This window comes from Micromys minutus (genome assembly GCF_963924665.1).
Source record: "Micromys minutus genome assembly, chromosome: 7".
Classification (NCBI taxonomy): Eukaryota; Metazoa; Chordata; class Mammalia; order Rodentia; family Muridae; genus Micromys; species Micromys minutus.
The window spans coordinates 61,606,717-61,627,116 of NC_137976.1; the positions used below are offsets into that span (position 1 = coordinate 61,606,717).

The 20,400-nt window shown below is 51.2% G+C and overlaps 1 protein-coding gene across 1 annotated transcript in view; it reads left to right on the forward strand.

The window, feature by feature from the left end:
- The window catches only part of XXYLT1 (xyloside xylosyltransferase 1), a 104,995-nt gene extending 85,072 nt beyond the window's left edge, over positions 1 to 19,923 (forward strand). The window contains exon 4 of the mRNA XM_080918880.1: positions 17,547 to 19,923. Within this exon, the coding sequence (XP_080775006.1) occupies positions 17,547 to 17,943 (397 nt within the window). The 3' untranslated portion in view covers positions 17,944 to 19,923. The remainder of the gene's footprint in view (positions 1 to 17,546) is intronic.
- Positions 19,924 to 20,400: the final 477 nt, after the last annotated feature.

Below are 20,400 nucleotides of genomic sequence, written 5' to 3' on the forward strand. Positions count from 1 at the left end.
CTGTGCACAGCAGGTCTGCAGTACCACTTGCTGCCAGCAGGGGTCTCACCTGAGTTGCTCAGGGTTGTTATGCAGCCCTTCCATGGGCTCCTCCCCCACCACAGACTGTGCTCTCTGTAAATATTCAGCCTTCAGACTTGGATGCCACTCTGAGGCACAGCAAACTGGAGATGGTTAATCACCAGGGAGAAGCAGAGGGACGGAGTGCACAGAGAATCCCAATTCTTCCTCTATTAAGAACATTAGTGGATAACAAATGAAGGTCTTTTTGGCCTCCACAAAAGCCTTCTTACCTTTTGGAGTTATCAGTGATTAAAGTAACCCTGGGGTGTTTTCTGTTACTTTGTTTAATACTGACAAGTTGGATACTGGTTATAAAGAACCCATATCTAGCTTAAAGCACTAGAGTCAGTACCTGTGGTTCCAACCAACAGCCACAGGCTCCATGTGTAGTATGGAAATGCTGCGGCACTAGTCAGAAGCCTCATAGAGCGTGTAAACACTATCTCTGAAAGGGACGCTGTCACCATAAAGAAAAGCCAGGAAGTGGGAGGCAGCAAGTCCTTAAATGCTGTGACAAGCGTCAGGAAGAAGGGAAAGGTGAGCCCAAGACACTGGGGACACTGTTAAGTCTCAGCAGGATGACCGTAGGGGCGCCGGTCTAATAGCATACACGCATTCTGCCAACCCCAACTGAAGAAGGTCTCCAGTTCATCGCTGTGTAGACTCTGGTTTCTGGCAACATCCAGCTGCTTCCCCACAAAGCAGTCCGGCCCTGCAGATGTAGCCCTTTCTACCCAGAGCAGGCTTATTGTAACTCGGGAACCAATTTCCTATTTCCTGCTTCATTTTACATAAGGAATATGCTGAGCCACTTTTGTCATTGGCATTTAAAGCTGTTAAGTGACAATGCTTTTATGCCACACTTCACTCCCCGTCTCACACAGCTCTAATGTGCACAGACGTGGGTTTGCAGGTCATTGGGCACCTCCACTGTGAAGTCCATGTCACACCTTACTGTTGAGTTGCTGCATCCTGTCTGTGACTTCCTCTAGTTCTCGTCTCATGTCCCTCACATGGCCCCGGGTCTCCCAACATCACCATGGTCCCTCAAGGTTATCACAATGGCACCGTGTACCCAGAGTGGTGCTGTGGTGAATACCGAGGTCCTAGGCTCCTGTCCTCCATTCGCCATGAGCCTTCACGCTTCTCTGAGCTTGTCTGTGGCGCTTGCTTGCCATTCTCACCTTGGTAGGAAGCACACCTCCTGGAGGGGCAGCCAGGGAGGGTATGGGAAGATGACCTCCAGGAATGTGTGCAGTGCACGCGTGCATCCAGTCAGTCTCATCCCTCTGCTCTGACCTGCCAGGTGTGCGGAAGCTCCGGCTCCTGCTGCCGCAGCTCAGTCCTCCCTCCTCATTGTGGGCTCTCCTTCAGATCGTGAGCCAAATAAACCTTCCTTAAGTTCTTTCTCGTCAGTTACTTGCCACAGCATTGAGGAAAGGGACTAATCGGTATGGTCTACATGCAATAATGTATAAAAAGTAAACATCGGCGGGAGATACACTTGTAGGACTATTAGTCTCCGTTCACTTGATCAGTGAGTGCTGAGAACATAGATCGCATGGCTGAGTAAGAGCCTTAGGTACAGGCATGTGTTAGCCGGTCCGACTACCAGAATCAAGGTAGTGTGGGGTCAGCTCCTGCCTTCTTGAGTAGCCTGGGGACAGGTTTATTCTGTGCTGTACACCACACCATTTATGTTGCTTGCTTGACAAAATGTTGCTGTTGCTTCCACTTTTTTGTTTCGGTTGCCCAAGTCCTGAGCCACAGCGCTCTCTGGCTGGCTGTCCTGATAGATTTTAAAGGTCACACAAAATGTGGCCTCTTCCTCTTCCCCTTGAGTCAAGGTAGAAGCACAGGCATAGCCAGTCATTCTAAAGGGAAACGGCACTGCCGTTGATTTAAGTCTAGTTCTTGTCTTACCTTACTTAGGTTCCTTCTGGACTGAACTTGTAGGACTCAGCCCTAAGCAGCTTTGGAAGGATCCAGAAATAATCAGTACAGTCATAGTGTTTCTGCACTCCACTTTACTCCTAAATAAAACCACTTGATATGGAGGCTAGGCCCAGCCTGTCTGATATCCTTTCTACATAGGGCATCCCCTCTCTCTCTTTTCCCTTACTCCCACAGCACTGCCACATGCCCCCCCCAACTCCCCCATCAGGCAAACTGGAAGGTCACTGGGGTCATTTCAGTTGTCCAGATGGTTGAAAAACAGATAAATCAGAACGCCTTTCTTCTCAGTCACACCGTTATCAAAAAGAAGGAAGAAAAATGGGTAAAATGAATTTAACTATGATAACCATTTACATATGTATAAAATACCACACTGTAGACATTAAATGCATTCAGTTTAAAAATCAATTCTTTGCTAACTATTGAAAAAACTAAGACATGCAGGACATACTTTTTGATGTATTCCAATATCATGTATTTATCTTAGTAAAGGTCCAGATGTTCTCATTTCTATTCAGGAAACAGGATAATCAGAGATGCATTTCTAACCACCATGCTTTGCAGATTACACTGAAATCTATAGTGTACAAGTGTCTCTGGGACTAATTAGTGTTTTTAAATATTTACCTAAAATATAAAGTTAGAAATTGTATACATTTCTTGGGAAAACAAAAAACAAAACAAAACAAAACAAAAAAAAAAAAAAACAAAAAACAAAAAAAAACAAAAATAACCCATGGGCAAGGCAGGCTCTACAACAGGAGATGTTTTGCTCAGTTCCCTGAGGTGCTCTTCAGTCTGTGTTTTCCTGTGTGATCTGGGAGGTTAATGAAGGCACTCTGGGGCCCATTGTTATTTCTGGACTGTGAATTGATTAGGCAGAGGATGAACAGCGTACTAGTGTGTGGCCAGGCCTCTGTGGCTCTGGCAATGGCCCAATGGGCTTTGAAGATAGCATGCTGCTTCCTAGTCACGGCCTCACAGCCATGTGCTGGGTTGTGGGTGCTCCTGCCATTGTGCTGGCTCTTTACAGATGCTGGCACGCTGGTATGCTGGCATGCTGGCAGGAGTCCTGGCTGTGTGGACTTAGTATAAACCTTTCTTGGGAAAGCCAAGTTCACCGCTTGCTGTTTGCTGGTGAAAGTATATCTGCCTGGACTAACTCGCTTCAGTAAGTGTGGACTGGGTCCCTGCCTTGTGCCAGGCACTGAGCTAGGCAGCAGGGATTCAGCTATGGAAAGACACCATCTCTATCCCCAACTGTCTGGTAACTCAGTGGGTCAGAGTGGTATACGGGGTCCTTGTAGACTCCACAAAGGAACTGACCTCTGGGCTGTGGTTTTAGTTAAAAGGTGGTTGTGGGGATGGGGAGGGAGGAGGGCACAGCAGCTAAGGCCCTGGAGAGAATGGCATATGCAGTCATCAGGAGCTCCAGTGTGGATGAAACACGAGCAAGAGGGATGGAACAGAGAAGCCTGAGGTGGGCAGGGTGCGGCCACACGGCCCGGCTTCTCATGGCCTGGGTTAAGAGGTTGGGATTGGGGCTTCAGAAAGTGGGGAGCATGTGTCACTGTGATGTCAGGACAGATGAACAGCAAACACCGGCCTCTTGGCTAGATCACACTGTCTGGTGGTCTTGGAAGTCAAAACAGTGTACCACAACTACATTCCGTCCATTCCTAGTGGGTCGCACCACTGGAGACAAGAACCGGTGCTGGGTGTGGAGACAGGAGGTCCGGGGTAAATGTCATCCAGCCCTGGCCATGAGGGTGGGACCGTATGGCCATCCACTGCCAGAGCAGTGGCCTCATGACCTGATGGGAACAACTGTGGAGGATTTTTCTTTCATAGGTGCCATCTAAGATCCTCCTAAAATTTCCACTCCTGTATCTCACATTCTGTTTTCCTCTCCATTTTATGTCCAGCAAGAAACGCCTCAGATATTTACAGAGGTACACTTAAAAGCGGCATTTACGCTGAGGACGGTTTCCAGGGCTGCTGCGGCTCTGGGTTATGCGTCATCTGGCTGTGGCTTGGCGCAGTGGCCTGGGGAAGGGGCTTGTGCTTGGCTGTTGTCAGCATTTCACCTCAGCAGAATCACCGCACCTGGGCTGACCGTGTGGCCCACAGTTGGCCGGCACTGTGGCAGTCTCTGAGATGCGGCACCTTTGTGTCTCTGGGATGAGCTGCCCGAGTGATGACGGACGGGCATAAGGAGCGTGCCCAGATGCTGCGTACACCTGCCGCAGGCCTGCTTTGTGCATGTGGAGCTGTGCAGAATGATTGGTTTCCTCTCAGGGTTTGTTATTTCCGTCTCCTGAGAAGGGGAAAGAGGAAAAAACAACCATTTGCACAGGAGGCATGTTTGAGAGCTTGTCTCTCCCCCATGTGCTCTTGCCTGCCTCAGAACATTCCATACTAATTACACAAGCTGCTGCTGCCACAGCTTCCTGTTGGCGTCCACAGCTCTGGAAAACACGGAAACTGATGGCCGTCTCTGCCTGTAGAGCTGAAGGGAGTGGACTTCAGGTGAGGGCAGTGTGTCCCCACTTCACACCAGGCTCAGGCGTCCAGAAGGAACACAGCTCATAGTGGCGTGTAGAGGAACCCGTGTGGCACTAAGACACGGGATGAGAGGAAGCTTCGCCATCCACATGATTCTGTGCTGGGAACGGACTACAGACCCTGAGGGAGGGTCTCAGCCACAGGACAGTGACAGGGGACCTGGTCCTATGTCTGCATCCAGAGACTTGTTTTTCCTCTGACACATTTGTTTTGTCTTTGAGACAGAGTCTGTCTACTTAGTCCTTACTGTCCCGAAACTCTGTCTGTAGACAAGGCTGGCCTCAAACTCACAGAGATCCACCTGCCTCTGCCTCCCTAGTGGTGGGATTAAAGTCTTCCTGCCTGGTTTAGATGGTCCAGGTGTGTGACATATATACTTGTCTCCTCTGTCACTCTGTTGCCATTGGAAGCCCCTGACGCGCTGTCCCCAGCTCTCATCCAGAGCCAGCCTGGGGAATCCTTCACCAGTGTCCCATCCAAGGGCCATTTGTGAGTCCCTTTACCTAGTCATTCTCTGTCTGGAATGTCTGAGTTCGGGCTCTGTGTTCTATCTCCTTGTATGATTAATGTGTGGAAGATCCTTCTACCGTCTACCACACGCAGACCCCCAGCCAGTTAGAGGTAGTCTTGGAATAGGGCTGTGGCCTGGCCCTGGCCGTGCCCTGAGAGGCAGGGAAGCATTGAGGAGAGGTCTCACTATTGCTAGCTGGGTATTTTTGACTGACGTCTTTACATCCTGTGAGCCTTAGTTTTCCCATCTAGAAAATGGGTTTAATAATATGCACCTCCTAAGCTTGCATAGAGAGATCTCAAGCATGTACACTGTAGAACAGTGCTTCTGTACAGGCTTTGTCAATCATTATTGCCATATTTGTAACCTGTGCCTCCATGCTCCATACCGATTAAATGAAATAACTTATAAATTGGTCATGAAGTGTCCGGCAGGCAATAATTATTGAAGTAAGTGCCAGCTGCCCATATGCATATATGCCATGTGTATTATAGAAAAGCCAGCACAAGGAGGCGGAGAGATGGCTCAGTGGTTAAGAGCATTGGCCGCTCTTCCAGAGGACAGGTTTTAATTCCCAGCGCTGACATGGTAACTACAGCCATCTGTGCTCCAGTTCCAGGGCATCCAGTGCCCTCTTCCGGCTTTCACAGGCACCAGGCAAAGGCATAGCATGCACACAAGCAAAGCAGCCTGCACATAAGTAAAAATCACTTTGTAAAGCAATGACCTGCCAGGCTTAGACTGGACTCAGTGACTGTCCCTAACTGAGAGTCAACACTCACCCAACAGCAGATTTCCCCCACCCCCAACAGACCCACCACCGTCTTTCCTTTCTTTCCAGCAACAGAGAAAGAAGGAGCCCCGGGCAGTGGAGACTGGCTGCCTGCAGAAGCTCATCTTAGGGCTGTGGCCAAGTCAAATCAGCACCATGTGAGGACGTAGCGTTCACAGCCCCCGCCTTAGCACTTTCACCCCTTCCTGTTGGAGCTTTTTTTCTTTTCTGCTTCTTTTCCAAGGTATGTCCACAGCCCAGATTTCTTCATGCTTCTCCCTCTGACGGTCTCCCTCTGACGGAAACCTCAGAGAGGAAGCCAGTGTTGAGAACTCTGTCTTTCTAGTGCATACCCCGCCAGCAAGATAGCTCCATAAATTCTGTGGGGTGGGTGAGGAGCTACCCTTCCAGGTAGGCTCTGCCCTAGCCTGGGTCTGTGGTCTGTGGGCGTCCCCACAGTGTGGGCTGATTCAGATGCACACCCAGCTGACATGCATGTGGCCGGATGATGACACTTTCTCCTTGGTCCGCAGTTCAGCAGCCTGAACTACCTCAGGGAGGACAGCAAAGGACAGCTGGGCCCATGAGCAAATGTCTCCCTGCACAGGCAGAGTTCCGAAAGAAAGGTTGGGAGGCTCGTGTCCAGGAGAACCGATGCTGTTTTTGAAGAACTGCCTGCCTTGGGCAGTGGCTGGAGCTGATATCTAGTTTTACCACCAGTTGCGCTCTGGGTTTTATCATTCACACCCTCATCATCTCCCCTGGGTGAGCCCAGGCCACACCCCTTCGCCTCCTACGTGCTCTGCAGCTCCAGGCATCCACTGGCACACCTGTGTAGACACCTGACTCCATCAAGGCTGGGAGTGTCCAGAGTCTTCTTCGTGGGGGCATCCCAGACACGTCAGAGACTCGGGAGAATCATCTGGAAAACCCAGATAGAGTCGGGCAGAACACCACTGATGAGGAGCCAAGGAACATAATTGCAGTTTAAAGAAGCATCTTCCTAGAAAGTTGGCAGTCAGGAAGTGGGCAAAGAGAACCTCAAAGCCAGTGGGCATGGGTGAAGCTGAGGTTGGCCATGGTCAGGAAAGAGAATAGGATGTTTTTCTTGGACCATCTGGAAAAAGGGCCATGCAGGCCAGCGTCACCAGCTGCCCCATCTCCTAAACCTGGTCCTGAGGTTGCAAACATGTACCATGGCTGGAGAGCGCACAGGGTGCCACTGAGACGTTCCCTAGCGATGTTCCCATGGTCCTGTGGTCTGAAGAACTTGTCAGGACACGAACTCGGGCTGAGGGAGCCATGCGGATGATGTTAGGGGACAGGGGCTGAGTTCCTTGGTTGTATCTTGGCCGTTAGGTTGGGAAAGGGTGCCTTCAGGGAAAACTTCACTGCCATAAGATTCCCTGTTTCTATACCAGAGTGAAGGAAAGAGGAGGTTCCAGGGGGCAGAGAATGCTCCCTCCCTGTTTGCTCCTCCTGCCCCAGCCCTTCTCTCACACAGTGGCCCTGAGAGAGGTGAGGCCACGCAGAAAAGAGGAAGGAGGTCGAAAACTATGATGGCTCCCCCACCCCGCTTCCAGAACACTGCTTATGGACACTAAGGAAAAGTAAGGACGAGGCAGACGTGCATCCGGCCAGTGACCTTGTCATGTGCTGCTCCTGGGAACCAGCAAGCGGTGGTGAGATGCTGCCCAGTGGACGTCACCCACACCCCAGTACCGAACATACCAGGGGCTTTGCTGCTGATGCTGAGCAGGTTTGAAGCAAAAGCAAGTAACCAAACCCCTACCAAAACCTGTAGCACACTCGGCACACTGGCAGCTCACCCAGCGACAGATGGCTGCCGGCTTCAGTGAAATTCACCTCTGCAGGCTTCACGGCTTATAACTCCCAGGCTTGGCATGGCTTCAGAACATGAAAAGATCCTCTAGCTGATGAGTCCACTGACAGGCAATGGAGACCCCCCCCCCCCCCGGACAGGCCGTGGTTGGTCAAGGTCACCTGCTGCTGGTTGCAGAGCCCACACCTCATACAACAGCAGAGAGGGTGTGGCCCTGGCAACAACTCTGCTCAGCGAGCTTGACTTGCGCCTGTGCTTCTGTGATCTCGGCAGGCATGTTGACCACTGCATCATCTTATGATGTCCTTCCAACATCTACAGTCCGGAAGCCAGGGCCTTATGTATAGAAGCCAGGGGTTTGGAGAAGAACGTGCCTTTTCCAGGGTGATAAGCAGAGGAGCAGGATTTGAATGAGGTCCAAGCTGAGACTAGCCGCCCCCACAGCCCTGGCTATGTGCTGGCTATAGAAGGAGGTGATCCCCCTCCTTACGTCTGCTCCATGTCCATGAGCATGTTGCTTCTCGGAATCGTTTTCCTGGGACCCCACCCCCACCCCCAGCCTGTAGCAGAGTAAGAGGGTGCAGCAAGTGCTAATATAACATTTGTAAACATGTCAATTTGTCATATTGCCTATTTTATGGCCATTAAAAAAATAATGATGTTGATACTACAATTACAGTCTTCGTCTCTAGAAAAACAATGTTAGCGGGGCTGGTAGGCTGGCACAACTGGTAACGCGCCTACCGTTCAAACATGACCACCTGACTTCCATCCCGGAAACACACGAACATGGAAGGAGAAAACTGCACAGAGCTGTCCTCTTGCCTATATACACCCCCCATACACACATGCACACACACATACATAAACACGAATGTGTGCATGCACATATACACATGCATGTACACACACGATAAGATTAATTAAATTAATTAATTAAAAGGGATCAAGGTGGCTGGAGAGATGTTTCATTGGTTGATCAAGACCACAGGCTACTCTTCCATGGGACCTGGGTTCAATGCCCAGCACCAACATGGTTGCTCACAGCCATTTGTAACTCTAGTTCCTGAGGATCTGGCGGGTTCTTCTGGCAGACACACGGCACACAGACATATGTGCCAGTAAAACATCCATACACATACAAATAAATGAATCTTTAAAAAAGAAAGAAAAAGAAGAACAACAAACAAACAGAAACCAGCTCCTTTTTTTTCTGAGTAGGTGGCAGCAGCAGCAGCAGCAACATCCCCTGAGCGCTCTCAGAAATGCAGCTCCTGAAGGGAAACCTGCATTTCAGTGGGGTCTCATATGAGCCCACTTCCATACAGGGTGTCTAGGCAGGACCACTCTGTGACAGGCTCCTGACCTGTGAGACGACCAGTGTTTGTGTCAGTGTGCTGCCACTGTCTGAGACCTTGACCAAAACCATGCACAGATGCGCAGTGAGCAGGACAGGGTCTGCTTAGATGGAGGGGGACGACGCCCTTATTTCTCCTGGGTTTAAGAAGTCATGGTTCGCTGAGGCCCTGCTCCCTGCGCCTCTGGCTTTAGGACCAGAACTCCCTTCGGTGAAGGGCATTGGTGTAGCTGGGAGTTTAACCGTAGACACAGGTCAAATTCCACACGTTCCTATGTATTCCTACCTCACACACCTACATTCTGCTCACTGTCCTGAAAACACCCCATTGTGTGTTGTGTCCCCGGCCCTTTCTCTTGTGACCTCCAATGCCGCAGGGCTGTTGAGGGCAGTGAGCCACTTCCAAAGGTGACACTGTCTCACTCTCCCCCTTAATAAACATTCCTCCCCTTGGCATAAATTCAGGGAATGGATAGGATTAGTGTTCTAAGCTAAGGCCACTGCCTAGACCAGGCCATGTAGAGTGGGGGCAGGGGGTGGGGGGAGAGCGGGAAGGCGGGTTGCTCACAAGCCCAATCTGCATCTTCATGATCACTGGAGTCGCAGAACTCTCCAGAATTGACCTTAATCCCTGACAGTGGTGCCCAGCCCTCAGTGGGGCCTCTTCTGGGTCAGTAGTGGGAAGGGCATGGCCTAGAGGGCCAGGCCTCTCTGGGACACTGCCTGCCTAACCTTTGTCCCCGGGCATCTCAAGACTGATGTGGATTCCTGAGCTCAAGGTTCCAGCCCCTCTGCCTCTCCTTCTCCCTCTTAACCTTGGGGGAGGGGGGCTCACAGCAGTCAGCTCACACTTACCTGTCTTCTGTAGCCTTCCTGAACGCTGTCTCCAGTACCTTCTCACGCGCCGTTCACTCCTGCCGCTGGGCTTTAGAGTCTGATTTCCCCTCCCCCAATCAATTCACTCATTTGAGGCCAACATCTTGGCAAATGCCTCCATGACTCTCCAAACAAACACCAGTAAGATATGTTCCAGGGTCCCTCTGACTGCTCGGTTCCATTCACACCCTCCAGGCTCTGAAAGCCATTTTATCTGTTATTTAGCCCAAAGAGAAATGTCCATGGGTCCTTGAAAACTAGTGCTGACATCAAACTGTTCTCGCTCTAGCCCCTCCTTCTCTACAGGTTACTTCTGCTGTCTTTCTGAACTTTCTCCATGTCCTTGACCTTAGATATGCCCAGGGCTCCCCTCTTTGTGGCAAATCCCTGAGCCTGGTCCCCCTGTCTCTACTTCAGTTTCCCTCATTAGAAGCTGGAGACGACAGCCCTCTCCTCCCTCAGTCATTTAGATATTAATGTGAACATTAGTAAAGTTCAAACAGTCTAGTACATCGTAAGCGCTCTCTAAACATCGCCTGCCAGGTCCTCCTATCCCTGCCCTTTCCCAACACCCTCCCTTCAGTCTGGCTCGCTCTGGCATATGCTTTCCTGCCCTCGCTCTAACCTCTCTGTCAGGATGCTGTCTGCCTCCCTCTGTCTGTTCCATTCATATCCTCTCCAGTCCAGCATGCCCTGCTCCTTGGGATCCCTTACTCACTTCTCCCAAAGGTCACTGTCACCTCCTGTGCACCGTCCAGTTTCAACCCTAAGAGACATAGGGGTCAGCCAGGCAGAACCAGGAGAGACTACTGATCCGGGGAGTGTGAACAGGTAGTTCCAGAGAGCACCAAATGGTCAGAGCAGGATGTGGCCGGCACAGAGGGGCCTGTTTCAGTAATTGGAGCAGAGTGTCACCAGGGGCAAGGTTTGTGGAGGGTAATATGTCTAGGTCAAATGGCCAAGGTGAGGGAAGGGCAGGGGTACCCCAGTGGTAGAGCACAAAGGAAGATGGTGGTGGTGGTGGTGATGAGCAAGGGGGTGCAGGGCTGCAGGTGTGAGGCTGTGCAACTAAGGGAGGTGGAGGATGAGTCCCTGGAAGGACCAGGGAGAGAGGCAGCAAAACTGGGGAACTTGGCATGAGTGCTGAGGTGCTTGGTATGATTCTGTTCTGATCAGCATGCTTGAGTGACAGGCAGAGTGGACCTCCTCATCTCTGCCACCCAGTGCCCACTGTGTGCCGCTTCTGGGCTCTGCCAGCTGGAAGCTGTCACCACTGTGTCCCCTGCTGATATCATCACAGGGACAAAGTGCGCCACAACTCGCAGAACGGTTGATTCGGGCTCAGTTTCGTGGTGGGCAAGACAATGCAGCTTATTTGACATGTAGAAACATCTCCTGTCTGGGGTGGCTCCTGTCTGGAGGAGCAGGCGCAGGAGACTTGCTCACGTCTCAGCAGACCAGAAATCAACATTTAGGGACATTTCAGACTCAAAGAAAACAGGTCCTGAGACTTCCTATCTCTATGACTGCACACAGAAATAAACCTTTTTAATTACAAAGATGAGGGCCAGATGCTGGCGGCTTGAGTGTGGAAGGCACCAACCACATGGGGAGGAAAACCTAGAGACAGGCCTGGGCGTGAGGAGAGGAGATGCAAGGAAGGCCTGCTGGGGGCACCTGGACTGCCTACCTGGGTCACAGCGCTGGATCATGGATGGTTGGAATGGGCCCAGCGAGGTCTGTATGGCCCTGTGACTCCTGAGATCCCTGCAGCTGAGACGGAGCCCCAAGGCTTGAGTTAGCATCAGCAGCTCAGGGTTCATTGTAGAGGACAGGTGGCTGGGGGTCTCCTGGGCCACCATCTTCCTGACTGACATGTCCAAACCCAACAGGAGTCTGGGGTACTGTCTTCAACCCGTGTCCAGCCATTTGCCAGGCTTCTCTACAACTTTGTATCTTCTCCTCACATCCCCATGCCCCTCGGCCTGCACCGGTGCTGTCGGCCCCACTCCCTGGCTTGCCCTTCCCCTTTTCTAGATCCTCCTGGTGCAGCTCTTCCAGAGTCTAGCCCGCCTCAAGCATTGTTTGTAGGATGGACTGGTGGCAGTCTCCTAACCCTGCCCCTGTGCAGCTCTGGTGCAGCAGGGATGGGGGAAAGGCCTTATGACTAAGATGATGCCCAGGTAGGTGGACTCGGGTTGAGGAACATACTCATGACATGACATGAAGCCTGCAGGGTGGTGAGGACTCCACGCCTCCAGCGCGGTGGCAGGGAGGAGCGACCTCAGACTGATGATGCAGTTCTTCAGGGCTGAGAGGACTGTGGCTGTTTTGAGGGTTTTCTTGTGGCATATCAAGCCTTACTGTCGAAATCCCCAGGATTCGGGCACCTGTTTCTGTAGTCACAAAGACTGACTGGTCATACCTATGCAGCTGTGGGAACCAGACAGCAATGTAGGTCACCTTTAGCATGCCCAAGTCTGGCACAGGATGCCATGTAGAAACAGAAACACCCAGATGGCTGGGTAGACAAGGGCTGGTTGCTGAAGTACACAGCCCTAGCAAGCTGGGCAGGCAGAGAGAGACATCTGCAGAGTCAGCCCTCCTGTGGCTAGGTGCACTGCTGAGCACCATCTGTTTACCCCTCTGCTCCCAGAGCCCACTAGAAGTCTCATAAGAGTTAGTTATCCCTGGTCCCAGCCTAGGTCATTGCCCAGCAGGTCACAACCTGAGAAGCATAGCGGCCCACACGGTTGGCTTCGTGCTTGGTGTGGGGTGAGCTCACTTCTCATGAGCTCAGTAGATGCTCTTTCAGTAATGACTAGCTGCTACCCTCTACCTCTGGTACCCAGTGTATGGCAGTGAGCATGGGGGCTTTGAATGTCTCCTGCTGGCTGACACATGCTGCTGCTTATCTGTCCTGTGAGTCCCCAAGCCCTGACTAGGGAATAAGAATAAAGGACAGACACTCATACAGGAAAGTAGGGATCTGGGGGGTACATGCACACTAGGAGAGCCACAGCTTCACTGCAGCAACCTGGAACCTCAGAGTGGTCGTTCGGGAAAGGGGTTGGCTAGTCTTACATGCAGAATGCAGACTCTAAACAGAGGAGGAGGGAGAAGCTTTAGTTGCTAGTCTGCACACACTGGCCCCTCATTTGCAGTCTCCCAGGTAAGGCTTTGCCACTGTGGGGTGAAACATTGGCATCTTTGAAATGGCAGTGCCCATGTCAACAAGGCACACTCAGGGCTTTCCCAACTCGGGGCTCTGTCCAACCCCTACAGGCTCTCAGCGCTCACAGGAGGGTCACAGGGACTGGTTTGTCATTGTCGAGTCGCTGGCAACAGCCTCTTGCCATTCTCCAAGTCAAGTGCCCCAGCCTGCCATGACACATTTTCTGAGCCTGTGCATGGAGATGGGGGCATGAGAATGGGCCCTGGTGGTTTCCCCAAGCTCCACGTGCCGAGGTTGTAGCTCTCAGCACTGTTGAATGCCACCTTTCCTGGGAATGAAGGCATCAGGAAGTAAGTGTTGGTGAAGAAGGATTTGTTGTGGAGTAGGGTAGCTCCCTACCGTGGGAGAGCAGAGACACCTGCACACACATATACATCATCCCTTGAAGGTGGAAATCAGTGTTGGGCTGAAGACACCAGCAGAAGCCAAGGCAGAATGGAGGATGTTCTTCCTCAGCCTACAGAGGCAGCTCTGCACCGCATCCTACATTCAACACCGCAGTAATGACTGGCTGAGTTTGTTGAGGGGCTGCCTGGTTTTCTTACTTTGCTATCACTGACAATCCCAGAGTTCAGGGACAGAGAGGGAAAATAAAATGTCCACTTTGCAGGTGGCGGCAGAAGTGAGTCTCTAGAAAGTGTGGCTCTTACAACAGCCCAGTGTCCTGCATGGCCCTCCCTCCCAAGATGAAGGCCTCAGTGACACAAGTTCAAAACCAGGCCAATTCCTAGTCTGGGTATGGGCTGCTCTGCCCCCTGCTGTATGGGTCAGTGGTCCTGACCCATAGAATGAGGTCTGCAGCAGCTGCTTCCTCAGCAAGCACCGCCCTTCTCCCAGCCTTCTCTCCAAGATCTCCTTCCAGGTCTTCTTCTGTGAGGCCCTCTAGTCCTATTACAAATAGCTCAGTGGCCCTGGAAGTTTTTCCTACCCTCCTAGGCTGAGGCAGGGACATGGAGGTACCATAAGTCTACAGAACAGGCTAGCCAGAGAGGCTGAGTGAAGGCAGAGAGGTCAGGACTTACTGCTCCAGAAAAGGAGGGTCTCAGGGAGAGCTCTGTAATTTGTGTCTCTTATGGGGTCTGCTGGCTCTCTTCCTGTGGAGTCCCTTCCTCTTCTGTCAGGTAGCCTGGGTCCGCCACGGGAAGCTAAGGGCTCACCTTCACCACGTGTTACCTTCTATATTCGGGATATGGAGTTTGCCAGCTCAGTTACTGGCCTACAAACGGCTAGTGTTTGTAACCCACATTTCCTACGAGGGCCTCCAAATAAGGGCAGGTGTGCGTCCTACCTGCTTCCTTTCCCTTCATGGCTCATGCAAGGTTTTGGCTTTGGACACTCAGCCCCTTCCAGAGAGTGTACCATTGGGAAGAAAGGGCTTGAAGGGGCTTCATTTGTACTTTTCCAACAGGCTTCATTTGCTTCTGGAAGGACTCATTATTTCCAGTGGACCATCTGTGCAAGGCTTGTTTCCAGTAGAAGAGTATTTCCAAAGAGAAGGAAAAACCTAATTCCTGCTCTTAATGGCACCCATGGTCATGGGAATGAAACAAGACCACACAGGGCAGACTGGACGGGCATGCACATGGGAAGCTTGCTCAAGAAACTTCTGGAAGATTGGGACTCAGAACCATATACCTGATTCATACGGGAGACCCAGGGACATGCATAGCCAGCCCAAGCCCCTGTGAGGAATGGGCAGGTTTGAGGCTGTATACTGAGCTGATTCACAGTGGTTCTTAGGTCTGCCCCAAGAGTCAGTGGCATGACAGCAATGGTTCTGTGTCTCAGTGTCCTGGTCCCCAGAGCTCTTGGCTTCAAATGTGTTGACCAAATTCAGAAATGAGTTCGGAATTCAGGTGCCATTCCTTGGGACGTCAGCCTGTGGAATTTGAGGAAGTCAGAGATAAAGGAACAGCAAAGATCAGAAACCTCCCCTAACTGACCAAAGGTCTCCATGTCCCAGGGAGAATCCGAGAGACCTCAGTGTGTAAGGAGAATAGGAGAGCCATGCGGTCCACCCCAAATCACTGCTGGTGCCAATAGCTCTGGTGCTCGAGAGCTCACCTTGCCATATCCTGTGCGTTCTCTCTCATGCTAGTGAAGCTGCCAATCCAAAGAGGCCTCTGTGTACTGGTTTCATTTGGGATAGTGGGAGCACTTTGACCAGGGCACACAGGAGGTCATTTTGTGCTCGGGAGGTTTCAGTTCCCTTTCAGGCTGGTTCTGCTTCAACAGACACTGGGAAATTGCATTTCTAGTTCCCTGCCCCTTTTTGTCTGTGGTATAGCAAAATGTGCTGGTGCCCTGATCTGGCTCTTCTAGCTCTTTGTTATAGAATACCTCTGCCTGGTGCCGAACTGGGCATTATGTTCCTAGGGAGCCACCCGGGTTATAGTTTACACCTGGAAATTTTCTGTCTTCCTCTTCCAGGCCTCCTTTTGATCACTTTTGATATGAGAAGGACAGTCTGGAGGCCTCCAAGGATACACCCCACACACCCAGCCCCTAGCTGTAAACTCCTTAGAAGAGTAAAACCCCTTCAGCATACCAGAGAGGCTTGTTCGTGGTGGATGGATTGCTCAGGGTGGTGACTCCCTACTCCCGGCTGCCACCCAACACTAAAGGCTGCACAGACACACTCCTGCCCTTTTCATAGTCCTTCCTTCCTTCCCAAGCCCTGTCATCTGGGCAGCCTACATGGGGTAGGATCACCTGAGGACCCGGGCCCTCCCACCAGACCCTGATCTCTTTGAGGTCTTCTGCAAGGGAAATGAGGAAGCAGTGGGCAGCATGGAGCCCCCCCATAGATCTCTCTTTTCCCTGCTAAGTGCCCTGTCCCCACTATTGGACAAGGTAAGGCTTGTAACCTGACCCTGAAACCAACCACTTGGCAGTAGGGTTGAATGGCAACATGTTGACATGTTGGTGACCCATCATGGCTGGTTCTGTGGCCTGGAGGGCCACTGCATCTCAGCTTGCTCTCGAAGCTTATCTTTGCCAAGGTTGTTATCGGCAAGCAGGCACCAGATCAAAGCCCGCTCCCGCTCATCTCAACCCGTTCCTGACCAGACTCTAACAATGAGCCTGTGTGCTCCATTGGTTCGTGTCCCGTGGGCATGCCTTTCCCTTACCAAGATCAAACTGTCGGCTGCCTTTCTGACATGTGAGACCACAAAGAACTCTTGTCTGTCCCCTTACTGGGGTCATGGGGTCATGTGTTAGTACTGAGAATGGGCCTGGTGCAGGTCTAGCATGCTGGACTCTGGTTTGCTCTTTACCTGTGTCCTGTCCTGTGGGCAGTGTGAGGCATTTCCAGGCAGGTATAGTCACAATGCAGTCCCTACCCTGAGGACCCAGGCTCACCCTGCCTGTCCCAGGTACCTGCTGCTGGGCTTTGTCTTTGAGCACAGGCTTGGGGACCCCATTCCCACAGATGCTACAACACCTGAGATCTGGATGCTTCAAAGGCTAGAAAGCAGAATGACCAGCTCGCTAAGCATGCCAATCACAGGAAGGTTTCCAGATGTTTTCTTCCACCACCAAATGGAAGTATTTGGATAAAGGCCAAGGAGGCCCCTCCAGCAATCACACCTCATGAACCTAGGTTGATTTTCTGAATCTGCTGGAGAAATGTCAAAATTGAGGTAGCATCCCCTCCTAAATGTCATATTCTCACATGACTGCTTTTCACCCTAACTTGTGAACATCTGCTGAGAGCTATCTCTGGACCCCAGCCTCTGCCCAGCTCCTCAGAAATGCTAGGCTTAGGGTCATGAATGAAGCTTGTTCTAAAGGGGAAAGTGTGTTGGGATCAGTATGAGTTTGGCCTATGACTTTGCCATCTGTCATTCAATTACCCTCCCCCAACATGTCCTCTTCAAGACCATAAAGGGGGGGGGGGGGAGAGGTGCAGTTCCAAGTTGCTGCTGTCTGGAGGATGTGAGCTTTGAGCCAAAGGCCTGAGTTTAGTAGTATCTCCTTCTGCTTCTTAGCAGCTCTGTGACTTTGGGCAAGTTATAGTCTCCCTGGGCAGTGTTTTCCTAGCTCTGTGGTGGTGGGTCATTTCACAGAGCACAGGATTCTGAGGAGTAGCCCCCATTCGGCATATCATCCAGGACCTGCCATCTCTACAGACCCTAACACAGTGACAGTGACCATGATAACCCAAGGCTTGGAGCTAGGCGGCCTAGATTCAGGCTCTTGCTTTGCTACTTGCTGGCGGTGTGCTGTAGATTCTGAACCTCAGAATCCCTCTGCATTTGTTTCTGAGAAACTGGGGGAAGAGTGGTCATTGTGAAACCCAGGGGCCAGGGCTGACAAGCTCATTCACCACAAACTGAGATAACTCTGTTTTCTTTCCCCTCACAGGCACACATTCTGGCAATTCCGCCATGAGAACCCCAAGACCAGAGTTGGGGACCCTCCGCCTGAAGGACTCCCTGGCTTCAACAGTGGAGTAATGCTGCTGAACCTGGAGGCCATGCGCCAGTCTCTGCTCTATAGCCACCTGCTGGAACCCGCATGGGTACAGCAGCTCGCTGACAAGTACCACTTCCGGGGCCACCTGGGGGACCAGGACTTCTTCACCATGATTGGCATGGAGCACCCCGAGCTCTTCCATGTGCTGGACTGCACCTGGAACAGGCAGCTGTGCACCTGGTGGAGGGACCATGGCTACAGCGATGTCTTCCAGGCATACTTCCACTGTGAGGGCCACATCAAGATCTACCATGGGAACTGCAACACTCCTATCCCAGAGGACTAGACACCAGCTAGCCCGCCATGCCAGTGGGGCTCCGGGGCCTGGGGAAGAAAGAGACTCTGCCAGGATGCCTCTAGGGCCTGGTGCTGCAGATCTCCCAGCTGGCTAGTTCCAGCCACCATCCAAAGAAGCTCAGCTGAGCCCTGCTGGTGTTCAGGCTGTTCTCCTCCAGGGCGTCCTGGGACAGACACAGGTGTCTCCCAGTAGGTGGTTGAAGACAGGGAAAGAAGGAAAATTGCAGCCTTGTCCACGTGGAATCAAAACCCTCGAAAAGAACTGGCTTTGCTAGACCGAATGAGCATTTCCCAGCTGCAGGCTCTAATACTTGGTAAGAGAACCAACCAGGATTTTAACAAGCAGCCCAGGGCCTAAGCCTCCAAAGGAATGCCACAGCTCACATCCTTTCCCAGGAGTCTTTGCACCTCCTCCAGGTGTTTACACCGCTTGGTGCAGGCTTCAAGAGCAGCACCTCTTTAGATAGGCCTGAGTACATAGTAATGCCCTATCCTAGAATTTATGGCTCTTACCTCCCTTCTGTACCCCACAACCCCAGCTGACTCTACTGAGGAATCAAATCTATCATCAAAGGGCAGAGATTTGCTACGCCAAGGCATGCACTAGATTCACTCCAAGGAGCAGCCTACCAGGTCTCAAGAACAACTGGGTGGGCTTGGGAAGGGGTGGCTTCCTGGTCTCATTTAGTCTCTGGAGAGGAAAGAAAAGCCAACTCCTAATTTTCTACTGCAAAATGCCAGCCCCTACCCCTTCCCAGAAGTGAGTACCATTTCTCTCTGTAAGTCAGCTGCCCACACGAAACCCTCGCAGGCCCTGTCTGGACAGTCCAGCTCATGTCCTCAGGCAAGAAATGTGAGGTCTGTCATATCGTCTGTCAGTACCGTGAGTGACACTAGCTGATAAAGTCTTTGAGAACACTTGAGTCATGGTGTTTGTTCTCTGGCCACAGTGTCCAGAGCACAGGGTTCTGAATGCAACATAGAATCAATATCAACCAGAAGACCCAAAAGGACCAGCGGAAGGCCTGCCTCTGGGTGCCAGTGGGGTGGTACTGTCGTGTTTGGTTCCAAGTGCAGAACTGTCTCATTCTAGCTAGTGGCAGGTTCATCTGCCGCCGGGAACAAGCCCAGATGTCTCTGGCTCCTTGGCCCAGACCTCCCAGTTCCATTCATTCCATTTCATTCCCAGTTCATGCCTGGTGAGGTGGTACACTCCTTCACTGGCCTCTGCTGGGCCCAGGTCATCTCCTAGCCACCTGGTTTCCTACTTATAGCGTCTGGTTATTAGATGCCTGGGGTGTGGCAGGCATTGTCTTAAGGATTTATATGTGTCCTACCTAATATTCACGAAAACCTCAGCAAGTTCATTCCAGCTCTAAAACTGATGTATGAAAAGAGAGACTCGGGCAGGGTCCTCTGTTGTGTTGTTTAAAGAAGCTTTTTATTGTACAAAAATGTTGGAAACAGCTTAAAACATTGGCTCGGGAGCAGACGAACAATGCAAACTGCAGTCACATGGTGAAGTATATTAGGAATCACTTGAAGGGATATTTAATGTGCCAGGAAATACACCGTATAAGATTGTGTGTGTCCTTTTTTTAAAAATTACGTATACGTGTGTGCATCTATATGTATTTGTGAACAAACAGTTACACACATGAAATGCATATGTATGTGTGAAAAGAGAAAAATTTAGGGACAAGCCTATTCTGTATTTTATTAGTTCAACTCCTCAAAGACCATGTTTAAGCAACATTAACAGAACAGTTAATCTCAATGGGGGAGGGGATTAAAAGACAGGAAGTTTTTTAAACTCAATAATAACAGATGAAGTTTTCAACAAGAATTAAACTGTTTCTTGGGCTGGAGAGATGGCTTGGTGGGTAAGAGCACTGACTGTTCTTCCAGAGGTCCTGAGTTCAAATCCCAGCAACCACATGGTGGCTCACAACCACCTGTAATAGGATCCTATGCCCTCTTCTGGTGTGTCTGAAGTGAGCGACGGTGTACTCACATACATGAATGAATAAATAAATAAATAAATAGAATTAAAGTGTTTCCAAAGTTACAGTGTCTTCTGTTACTCAAGGAAAACAGCAAACCAGGTGGGTACCCAGCACAACACACTCTCCCGTTTGTGCACGAGTGTGTGTGCGAGTGTGTCATTGTGGGACAACACAAAGTGTAAGTCTGTGGAGTCGGTTTCCTCCTTCCACCACTCCACCCTACCCTCCCCCGCTTACTTTGAGATCCCCCCTCAGGAGCCCCCACTCCTCTGTCACCAGTGGCTTTGACCCAATGCCTGTGTGGCTGGTAGAATCATAGACCACAGAAACCCAGCCAGACTGGCAAAAGCCACCATGGATTCTTTCCTTGCCTCAAGTGGCTTTTGAGCGATGTTGGAGAGCTAGCTTCTGATTGGGGTCCTGCTATGATCTGTGTTGTG